Source organism: Guillardia theta (assembly GCF_000315625.1).
Source record: "Guillardia theta CCMP2712 unplaced genomic scaffold GUITHscaffold_51, whole genome shotgun sequence".
Classification (NCBI taxonomy): Eukaryota; class Cryptophyceae; order Pyrenomonadales; family Geminigeraceae; genus Guillardia; species Guillardia theta.
The window spans coordinates 170,889-182,089 of NW_005434623.1; the positions used below are offsets into that span (position 1 = coordinate 170,889).

Consider the following 11,201-nt stretch of genomic DNA (forward strand, 5'->3'; position numbering starts at 1 on the left):
AGTCACTGACTATCAGCTAGCCGCTCGTCGGACTGAGAGCGCGGCCGGGCGGTCCGTGACCGTACGGTCACGGTGGCAGTGACTGCACGGGGGGCCCGGCGGTGCCCCGGCGGCCCGGCCCGCGTACGGTACCGTTCCGAGTTCACGGTAACGGTACCGTACACGGTGTGACGGCTGGTTGCGGCGCCCGGCCGGGCTGACTCACTGTGTCGGACTAGCCTAGCAGCGCGGCCCGGCGGCCCCGGCGGTGGCTCCCGAGTCCGCCCGGGTGGCCGGCCCGGCCGGGGCCATCATCCGATGATCAAACTTCTTTACTCAAAGTTAAGTTAAAAATCAGTACGAGAACAACAGTGAGCAACTTGTTTTGTATCCAACCGGCGTTGAACCTTGAACGTTTCAGATCTGAGAGACTCTGTCATATGATCATAGGCAAGTCATAGCAGAACAGTGCTGGCGAGTAGGACCCGGTCCTACGGTGAGACTCGTAGCGGCCGACCTTTCAGCACCTCAATCGACAACGTCACTGTGGATTACGTCGGCCGTTAGCCTAGGGAGGTCCCCGTGCTGACAAGCGAGATAAAGCAAAGACAGGGAGGGCAGAGGAAGCACACAGCCACGAAACCGCGCGAAGAAGAGGACGAAATGAGCGACAACAAGACAAGAATCAGAGAACTCAAGCTGAAGCTCGCGCAATGCCAGAAGATCACTAGTTTCTTCAGGTCCAGCCTACGATCAGATGTTGAAAGTAAGTTCCGAGAGAATTTTGTGCTGAGGTTGCAGCTGACACAGTTGTGTTGCAGAGTTGTTGGAACAAGTAGAAGCTCGCAAAATTTGGTTGTTGCACGAGATTCAAATGGTATGTAGATGCTTTCAGCATAACTGTTTGCAAACTTAATGGATTTTCTGCTCAGCTCGAAGCTTTTCAAGGTGATCACCGTCAAGGTGGCATGAAAAGGAGGAAATCTACTCATTATGCCAGCGTTGCATCAGGAGTGATGATATTCGAATGATGAAATATCGAACCACTTTGACATCAACCAAATATCCCTGTACTACATGTAGCTCGTCTGTAAATAAACCGTGAGACAATGAAGTTTCAAGTGAAACTATCAGATCAGATCCTGCTCATTCAATGTGAAGCAAAACTTGCACCCTCTGGCAACCGTGAACTGAAGTATCGCTCCTGCACTGCCGCGGATCATCGGATCATCGGATTGAGACTCTCATTGCTGAGAGTCAGGGCCACGCTTTTCCGAAGTTCTGCTCAGGCTACTGCCGTTGATCGGAATGGTTCACGGTTCACGGTTGGCGGCGTGACCGTCGAACCGTCACTGGCCGGTATCAGGCTACTCTATGATGATACCTGAGTAAACCGATCACCGATATCATCGAGTCAATCTTATATGGGCCAACACTGTGAATCAAGACGTCGATCGGACTGTGAATGACATGCCGCAGTGCTTAGTGCAGGCACGCCGCCGCCTGCGCCGGGGGCCGAGCCCGCTGATGATGATACATCCGTTCCGCTGCGGCTGTCAGCCTGGGGGGACTCCGGAGGGGAGAGGTGGCGATCGCCGCCATCGGCCTCAACTCAGTCCAGCGCCCGGCCGCCCCACGCGGCCCGGGCCTGGCACTGGCGGCACACGATGATGAGCCTGTCCGGGCCGCCGGACTTGCACGCTGCCGGCCGGGCTCAGTCATCATGAGGATCCTCAACTTCAGGCAAGATAAAATCCACAATGGATGCGCCAGCTGGAGACAGGGAGGAGAGGACAAGACGAGGAGAGGGAGAGGGAGAGGAAAACCTAGAAGATGAGCGATTGCAACTGCCAGGCACTCGAACGAGAGGAGGCTGCTTTCTTAGCTTGCGACCATGCTGAGACTGGACCCTGACATGCATCGGACAAGGAAAGGAAAATGGCAGACCTTGTTTGTCTTGCTAGCCTTCATTCTCTGTGCTCGCTGCGAAACTTCAGAGCTCGAGACACTGGACATTGAAGAGGAAGCGAGACAGTTTTGCCTGGAGAACCATTACCATGAAGCTTGCTGTGAGTCAAGATACCACGGAGGAGAGATAGATTGCTCCTCTTGCTCTGAAGAGGTACACAGTAGTATCGCCACATGTACCCAGACGTACATCTCAGAGCACAACAAAAGACAGAGAGCGATTCACTCTGCTCCCTTGCTCCGGGTCGCCCTCCTCTCTCCCCTCCACTGGTCTGTGCATGACGCGAGCAGCAGCAATCCTTTGATGGTCTCAGGCAAAATCTTCGGGATAGATTCCACAACGCCCCCGGACACGCACATCAACGTCCTCCTCTCAGGTTTCTCAGAGGTTGCCGTCCCTCTGTCCTCCTTCTGCTCTCTCAACCCCCCGCTCGCTCCCTGCGAGTTTCGCATCCCGGTAGGAAGAGACATGCTGGGGAAGGGTACGCGCGTCCTGGCTGCTCGGCTCGTGAAGGGAAGCGAATGGTCGAGCAGCATTGGACCTGTAGCAGAGCTCTCCTTCCGCTGCCAGCCTCGCTTCCTCTCCTCCTGGGACCAGAACTCGTGCTGGAAGGGATTCTTTGCTAGCACGCCGCGGTATGACGCATGCTTGCGCGAGGATGGGGCTCGAATGGTTGAATGGAGGAGGAGGAGGATGGGGAAGAGAGGGGGAAGGGAAGGGGAAGAGGAGGAAGGCAAGGGTGATGAAAAGTGTCTGCAGCATCTTTGGACGCACAAGGAGTGGAAGGATGTGTCCGAAGAGGATGGGGTCGGTTCGGGTGATCTCAAGTGCCTAGGGAGAGAGTGGAGGTCACCGCAGCGATATGATGGGATGAGCCTGAATGTCACAAAGGGACAGCAAGTTGGACTCGTGCTGGTGCTGAGAAGGCCGAGGAGGAGGGAGCTGAAACGATTCCTCCTCGAGTTGCAGCAGCAGAGCGAGGACGCAGGGATTGTTGTCTTCACTGAGGACCCCCCTACTGTTGCCTCCATCCTGTACCGTGTATCCTCTAGCTTTCAAGTTCACTCTATCGGAAAACAAGGGCAGGAGCAGCAAGTCATAGAGGCTTTCCTCTCCAGGGCCAGTGAGACATTTTCTACCCTATGCGCTCTGTCCGGTCAGCCAACCTCTGCTCAGGATACTTCTTGGACGTGCAGGTTTGTTCTCTTTCACTCGCTCGCGACTGTTCCGTGATAATCTCTCACTTCTTCTTCTTACAGCTCCAGCTCTAACTTTCCTCCTCACTTGATTGATACGACTGGTGTTGTCCTCCCTGACGACAACAACCAACAACGGGCTACCTCCTACGTCTTCCCGAGGCTCTACGGCCTTATGGGAAACGTCCTCTTCCAGGCACCTACCCCGTGTGCTCTTGGCTTCCAGTGACTTCCCTTCTAGACCGCAGCCGCTCTGACGTTAGCATGGGACCTTGACGAGATCGGTTTTCATGGGAGGCAAGTCGTGCTGTGTTGACGTTTCACGTGCAGGAGGCTGATGATTATGCAGGAGGTGGGAGGTAGGGTTGCCTCTGCCGCAAGATCACAAGCAGGTGACAAGTCTACAGAGCTGGAATCTTGTGCAGATTGAAGTTCCATACCCTTCTTCTTTCTCCTCCTCCTCCTCCTCCTGCCCTCAGCCTTTCTCTTCCTCAAGAACTGGCTGCCTGTCGACCTGACTGTCTTTGATTGATGTTTCGTACTTGTGTCTTCTTTCTCTTGCATCTTCTTTCTCTTCTTGAACATTCACTTGTTTACATCTCGACAAGTTTAATCGACGTACTTCACAGTGTGCAAAGACATTCATGTCTTCAGTGTTCTCATCGCTCATGATAAATAGACTTGACCTTACATCACATGAGGTACACTTGTGGTTGTTTGTCTTAATTGACATGCTCGAAGGTGAACGACTTGATGTATCTACAAGAGGGAAAGTGTCATATTTGTCATCACAATCTTACAGAAGGTATCTTGTACATTTTTCATTCAAGTTTGGTTTCTGAGATTGTTTCGTCAGATGCTTTGACAGCCTCTTCAGGAACTGATCTGATGATCCATGGATGGCGACAGGTTGGATGTGATCTTGCAGGAGTCAGATGAGAGGAGAGGAGAGAAGAGGAGAGGAGAGGAGAGGAGATCAGGTGAGATGAGATGAGATGAGATGAGATGAGATGAGATGAGATGAGATGAGATGAGATGAGATGAGATGAGATGAGATGAGATGAGATGAGATGAGATGAGATGAGATGAGATGAGATGAGATGAGATGAGATGAGATGAGATGAGATGAGGTCTGGGGACTCTGGATCTTTGTTTGCGAGAACAATACGGCAGACTAGAAGGGGGGGGGGTAGAAATAGAAATAGATTCTTACTTCACCTCATTGCAGTCCTACAAGTACTTCTGGCATCGACGTGCAAAGATGATCGATGCCTTCTCCCTCCCTCCTCACCTCGAACAAGTTGCACAGGTAAGACATGAGGACTATAAGGAGGAGGAATGAAGGGGAGAGGGAGTATTGAAAGTGAATGGAACAGAGAGGGTGGGGAGCAGTGAGAAGCGAATGGTGAAAGACGAAATGGAGGGAAGTAGAGGAGGAAACGGGGAGAAATGGACAGGGGAGTGGGGCAGCAGGGAGGAGGGAGGAGGGATAGACGAGGGATAGAGTGAGTGAGTGAGTTAGTGAGTGAGTGCCAGAGGGAGGGAGGGAGGGAGGGAGGGAGGGAGGGAGGGAGGACAGAGAGAGGAGGGAGGGAGGGGTTGGGAAGGGGACGAGATAAAGACGCGAAAAGAGCACGAGGCTAGTGGGAGGAGCATACTTGCTGACCTGCTCACAGCACCACCTGAGGAGGCTGATCGGGGAAGAGGCTGATCGGGTGACGAGAGGAGCGAGGGAGGAGGCAGACTAAGAGGAGGCGGCAGGAAGTAGTTTCAGTCCATATCAGACGCGGGGACCTCCTGTCAGAGAAAGGGACCTTGCTGTCCCTCTCCTACTACGAGAGGGTGAGATGAGGTGTTGATAGAGATGTCCGGGTGAAGCAGGAGTAGGCGTTCGAGGAGTTTGACGAGGATGTCCTGTTTCTTGTCTTCTCGGATGACATCCCATGGTGAGATGAGCGTCGGCGATCTGTGCGGACGAGATGTGCTTGTTGTTCATTCCTGCGATCATGAGAACTTCATCTTGTTCGCTTCTGCCATTATGAGATGTACTTGTTGTCTTTGTGTGCACTCTTGATGGGATGTGGCAGGTGCAAATCGACGGCTCTGTTTCGAAGACTCAAAAACGGTAAAGAATGTTTACACCTTCAGCATGGAAGTCTGACTGAGCTGATCTTGACCTCAACTCCTTGCTTCTCGATTTTGCCCTCAATCCTTGTGCTGGATTTTGTTCTCGCCCTCCCCTATCCCCCCTCGCTTCCCCTCCCTCGCTTGTTTCTCCAGTCGTCTTCGTGGAGCTCGGAATCGACTTCCTCGAGCTGCGCATGATGTCGATGTGCGATCACCACATCGTTGCGAACTCAACGTTCAGGTGAATCCTCCTCCTGCTCCTCCTCGTGCTCCTGATCCTTCTCCTGCTTCTCCTGCTCCTCCTGCTCCTCCTCCTCCACCTCGTTCTCCTCCTGCTCCTGCTCCTGCTCCTGCTCCTGCTCCTGCTCCTCCTCCTCCTGTTCCTGCTTCTCGTTGTTGTCGTCATCGTCACCATCATCGTGATCGTCCACCTACATTTTCTCATTGTCAACCTCCCCTTGTTGTTTTTGACCTCCCTCCTTTTTCCTTTTCACTGCGAACTTCGTTCGTCAGCGTCTGGGCTGCATATCTACATAGCCTTCCACCTTGGAGGAGGAGGAGGAGGAGGAGAAGAAAGAGAAAGTCGAAAGTCGTATGTCCTCAGATTTGGGGCAGAGGCGACGAGGTGAGAGAGGGAGCGAGATGAAGAGAGTAATGAAACAGGAATGGAGGCAAGCGATGGGCAGAAAGGAGGAAGGAAGAGAGAGAGGAGGGAGAGGAGGGAGGGGAGGGGACGGACTTATTCTAATGGCAGGGTGGAAAGCAATTCGGAGAGGGGGAAGTTTATCCACCAGAATGGATTCGCATCCCCAACGACTTTGTCAGGTGATGAAAGGGGCTGGGCTGAGGAGAAGGAGGAGGAAGAGGAGAGGAGGAGGAGGAGAGGAGGAGGAGGAAAAGAGGGGGAGTGAGGAGGAAGAGGAAGAGGAGAGGAGGAGAGAGGATGAAGAGAATAGGATCTTATGAGATAGCAGGACGGGCGATGGAGAATAATATCTACACGGTTTTGCTACCACTTGAATTTATGAGGTTTTGAAGGTGCACAGGAGGGCAAAAGGTAAGTGAGCAAGGAGATGAATCCAATTTGTATTCTAGCTGTGAAATGTACAAACTTTCAGCCTGTTGCTGTGAACAATCATTAAATGCTCTTGCACTTGCATCGTCCTTCGTCGTGTTGTCATCACTCGCTCCGTTCCCTTTCCCTCCTCCTCTACTTCTTCATCAACAGACCCGAGAAGCAGCCGATCTTGCTGTGGGAGCCCTTGTTGGTCGCTCGAAAGACCCCCTTCCCCTCCTGCTCGTGAAATCTTTCCGAAGCTCTGCATATAATCGCCTCCTTCTCTTCCCTCCTCCTCCTCCACGACACTGGATCTCCCCGCTCACCAGGGGGGGCAGGAGCAACATGCTTCATCGCTGCGATGATACACGAGTGAACCTCCCGGACAACTCTCCTCCTCCGCTCCTCCTCCATCGTCTGCCATGAACGAGCCGCCTCCTCCTTCACTCCTTCGATGCTCAGCCCTGCCGTCTTGCTTTCCTCTTGCATCCTTCTCCTCGTGATTGCTACCCACACCTCGTAGAGGCAGAGCCCATGGCTGAGATAATACTTCGCTACTCGCTCCCCCTCCTCCTTGCTGTACAAGTCCATCTTGTCCATCGGCTCTGGAACTTCCCCCCTCCTCAGGTCCTCGGCTGCGTCCTGCGAGGAGGCAAACCACTGCTGCCCCCTTGCCTCTGGGCTCGCAAACCCAAGTCCACTCCCCAGCAGCCTTCCGGCTCTGACGTCTTCCACTGTCTCCGCCACAAGCTCTCGAGCCTCTTTGAAGTAGAGCTCGATGTCAGCTGGGGTGAGCTCAGCACGGGCAGTGAGCGAGTCCTGTTTATCGCAGTCGGAGAAGAAGGAGATGTTGCGAAGGGACCGCTGCTGCTCTTCGCTCCCCCGACTCCTTCCGATGTACCGCCACTCCCCCGTCCTAGGAACGAGCCGGTAGAGAGGTAGGAGCTTCCAGCCGTGCTCGGCGACGAACAGAACGGCATTAACAAGGAAGCGGGCCGTCTTTTCCGAGAGGAAGAAGTTGAAGTTGAGCCGCACGAACCCGGGTTTGATCGCTTCGTCCCCCTGCAGGGCAGCCGTCTCGATCACGAACCCTGCCGAAACGCTTATGTCAAAGAGCCGCTGGCCAAAGGGGCCGGCGCACGCGCACCCTGCTCGGCTCTGGATGCCGAAGAGGTCGTTGAGCAGGCAAGCGACGAAGTTGTGATGCAGCAGCCGCTTCCCGTGCGCCACCACGAACGAGACGATGCTCAGCCGCGGCAGGTTCTCGTCCCCCAAGATGAACACCTTCCCGCTAGCCCCCCATGCTGCCTTTGCCTCCTTCCAGAAGTGACGCTCCCGCTCCTCGATCGTTCTCACTCCCACCTCCATCTTCAGTCGGAACACCAGACCGCACCGGATCGCTCCTACGATCTCCGGCGTGCCTCCCTCCTCCCTCTCCTCGACCGAGTCTAGGTACCGATGCTCGAAGTTGGACACGAACAGGACGGTCCCTCCCGCTGGCGTGCAGGGAGACCCTCGCGCCTTGGCGTCCTCATATACGGCCTTCTTGTTGAAGACGAGGACCCCGGGAGTCGACGGCCCCCCCACGAACTTGTGCGGAGAGATGAAGACAGCGTCCTTGTAGGCCAGAGGCCTCGAGGGGTTCATGTCGATGTCCACGTAGGGCCCAGCAGCCGCGTAGTCGAAGAAGGCGAGGGCTCCGTGCTCGTGGAGGACTGTAGCGATCTCTTCTACATCCGTCAGCACTCCCGTGACGTTGGAGGCGGCGGAGAATGATCCTATCTTCATCCTCCTCCCCCTGTTCTTCAACAGCACCCGGCGCAGGTCGTCAAGGTCGACTCCTCCCTTCCCCTTCAGCTGCACCTCCACCACATCCGCGTCGCTCTCCCGCCATGGCAGGATGTTGGAATGATGCTCGTACGGTCCGATGATGACCAGCGGCCGCTCCTTCCTCTCCAGGCTCTCCCTCCACCCCTTGCTCTGCTTCAGCAGCTGAACCATCTTGTAGATGGCTGCTGTGCATCCTGACCCCGCGAACAACACGACGTCTTTGCCTTCCTTGCCGTGAACGCTCTCGAAGATGATGCTCCTCGCTTCCTCGCGGTACTTGGAGGTCTGCTTCCCCGTGTGTGACACCGTCGTGTGCGTGTTGGCGTAGTGGGGCAGCACTTCATGCCGGATCGCGTCCTCAATGAACGTGAGCGAACGGCCGGAAGCTGTGTAGTCCGCGTAGACGAGCTTGCGAGTCCCGAAGGGGGTCTGAACAGGAGCACATGATCCGATTACAGACGCCTCAATCTGCTCGAGCAGACTTGCTTCCCCCCGGTCGTTCTGAAAGGGCACAGTGGGAGCCAGCGAGGCTGTTCGGCTGAAGGATTCGCTTGCCTTTTGGCTGGAGAAAGAGCCGTCGGGCTGGACGGGCTGGAACTGCATCTTGCTCACCATAGAGCTCTCAGGTTCTCCGTATCCAAAGTTGGTCCCTACTTCCAGCACATCCTCAACGATCTGCAGCTGGAGGTCGTCGAAGGAAGTGGCCATGGAGATCTTGGTATGTCGATCAACAGGAGGAAGGGGAGAGGAGCAGGTTCGGAGAGCAGGCGGATCCTGATATCCCCCTGTCACATTCCCCTCCACAGCTCGCAGTTTGCACCTTTGCCCACCACCCACCCCCCTTTACCCCACTTCTTTGGGGAATTGGAGGGGTCCATAACTGAAGACAAGATACAGTTGTGCCCCACCCCCTGTACTTGTCACCCGTATCCCCCATTACTTTACTTCATACAGTACCACCGGTCCTCTCCCCTGCCTTGCACCATGTACCCCACCCTGTTTCTAAACCACAAATTAACACCTGATATCGTAACGATATCTGTAACGGTAAAATTTGTACCAAACTAAAATTAGCTGAAAGTTTTACTGAACACCAAAAAAGGCTGTCCAGGGATCACCCAACGGCCGCGGTACAATCTTTCACTCAATTGTCAATATCCCTGCTACTGAAAACTTTAGTCAAGTGGTGTCACCGAGTACTGGCAGGAGCAATAGGAAACGGTCAAGTTCCGCCCTCCTCCGCCCCCTTTGCAACGGCCCCCCGGCCACTGCAATAATGAGTGCGCCTCAGGTTTATGTCGTGGGGCAGAGCCTAATTGAATGAAGATGATTAAGAAGAGCAATTGTCTGTCTGCTGTGCTGCTGCAATTGAGCCCTTAGTGCTTTGAGGGAGGCGGGCTGCCTGCCCTTTCAGGAGTCCGCGCTAAGGGAGAAAAATCTGGTCATGGATAATCATCGACCTTGAAGTGGGGGGACCGTCAAGCGGGGGAATAGTAGTAGTAGTACGGTCGGACCCCATCAAAGCGCCTGGGGCCGAGACTTTGAACGTTTACTCTGCGGCGGCCGGGGTTGCCGTCGGCGTTCCGAGGCACTAACTTAGCTTTGAGTAAATCCTCGACTCTCTGAGTACTGATCTTTAACTTAACTTAGAGTAAAGATCATCGCCGTGGCGCCGCGGGCCCGGGGTATGATCAGTCGAGGCTCGTAAGACCAGTTTTAAACTTAACCGTAACGTTGAGTGTACGGTAGTACCGGGGGTCAATATGTACTGCTGCTTAGTGCGCCTCCTCCTCCGCCGCTCCTCCTCCTCCTCCTCCTCATGGTTGTCTTCTTCAGGCTCCTCCCCATCTTGCCCGGGCTTCGACGCCTTGATTCACTCCTTGCCGAGGCTCCTCCCTCCGTCCTCCCTGCTCCTCCCCACCTCCTCCTCTGATTCGTCCGTCCTGTTTCCAACCTGTGACTTCATCCTTGTTCATCGTCTTGCCTGCCGGCGATCCACAGCTCTCCTCTCAACCTCTTGCATCTCTCAATGAACACTCCTTCAACAATCCTCCTTCACGCTCGTTTCTTCTCGTCTTCTCGTTGCGATACCGACGGCCCTTTTGGTCCTCCAGGCCCGAACTCTTGCAGGAGGCTCTGCCTCCCTTGTCATCCTCCTCGTTCGAGACGTTTCCTCCTCCTCCTCCTCCTCCTCCTCTCCTCCTCCTCCTCCTCCTCACCTTGGGTATGGAAGGAAGACTGTACTCCCATTCGTCCTCGGCTTCCCCGTGGAGAGGGTCGACGTCCGGCCTGAGTTTTACCTATTGCAACAGAAGGGAGGAGGAGGCGGAGGAGGAGCAGGAAAAGGTGGAGGAGGACAAGGAAGAGGAGGAAGAAGAGCAAGAGGAGGAAGAGGAGCAAGAAGAGATTGCTTGACATCAGCAGAGCTAAGCAGAGCAGGCAAACACTACCTCCTCCCCTGTGTAGAAGTGCTGAACAAAGTTGTACTGAACGTCCTGCAAGGGTACAGCAATCATTCGCCTTGCGATGACAGTCAGGAAGGTCACTTCACCTCGACCGTCAGCATGTCGATCATCTTGCTGATCGCAAGCGCAAGCTCGAACTTGGACAACCTGTTCTCATTGATGTCCTTCATGACACTCGAGACCTGCGGCAAGCATCATGACTGGCAGACGCCCTGGGGAGCGACAAACCTGGTTTAGCTTCATCCTCCACCCGACGAGGTAGTAGAGGAGGACAAGCAGAGACGTCACGAGCCCGCTGAGTGACGTCTCGGTTGCTTCTTCGAAGGAGGAGAGGAGGACGATCATGATGAGGGAGAAGATAAGGTTTGACAAGTTTGTCAGGATATAGTCGAAGTCTTTCACTGACGAGTTGCACGCCCTTGAGGCGATTTGCTGCCAGATCTTGCCGCATCTGCAAGGAAGGAGATTGGGGAGGGGAGGAGGAGGAGGGAGGAGGAGGAGGAGGAGGAGGAGGAGGAGGAGGAGGAGGAGGAGGAGGAGGAGGAGGAGGAGGGAGGAGGAGGAGGAGGAGGAGGAGG

The 11,201-nt window shown here is 54.8% G+C and overlaps 3 protein-coding genes across 3 annotated transcripts; 1 reads left to right on the forward strand and 2 right to left on the reverse strand.

Annotated features, from left to right (window-relative positions):
• Positions 1-1,894: 1,894 nt before the first annotated feature.
• Positions 1,895-6,100, forward strand: GUITHDRAFT_141051 (hypothetical protein; the record flags this gene model as incomplete). The annotated part of the gene is made up of 14 exons (XM_005829555.1): positions 1,895-3,144; positions 3,208-3,351; positions 3,494-3,536; positions 3,774-3,845; positions 3,886-3,949; positions 4,001-4,053; positions 4,373-4,453; positions 4,821-4,859; positions 4,906-4,986; positions 5,032-5,090; positions 5,232-5,269; positions 5,425-5,512; positions 5,785-5,896; positions 6,026-6,100. The coding sequence occupies 14 exons, from the start codon at positions 1,895-1,897 to the stop codon at positions 6,098-6,100; spliced, it is 2,199 nt and encodes a 732-aa protein (XP_005829612.1).
• A 401-nt stretch (positions 6,101-6,501) lies between these two features.
• GUITHDRAFT_153496 (hypothetical protein) lies at positions 6,502-6,675 on the reverse strand (the record flags this gene model as incomplete). The annotated part of the gene is made up of 1 exon (XM_005829556.1): positions 6,502-6,675. A coding segment is annotated over one exon (174 nt), but the record flags the coding sequence as incomplete, so codon positions are not given.
• A 550-nt stretch (positions 6,676-7,225) lies between these two features.
• On the reverse strand, positions 7,226-8,761 carry GUITHDRAFT_73765 (hypothetical protein; the record flags this gene model as incomplete). Its single annotated transcript, XM_005829557.1, has 1 exon — positions 7,226-8,761. A coding segment is annotated over one exon (1,536 nt), but the record flags the coding sequence as incomplete, so codon positions are not given.
• Between the last annotated feature and the right edge of the window lie 2,440 nt (positions 8,762-11,201).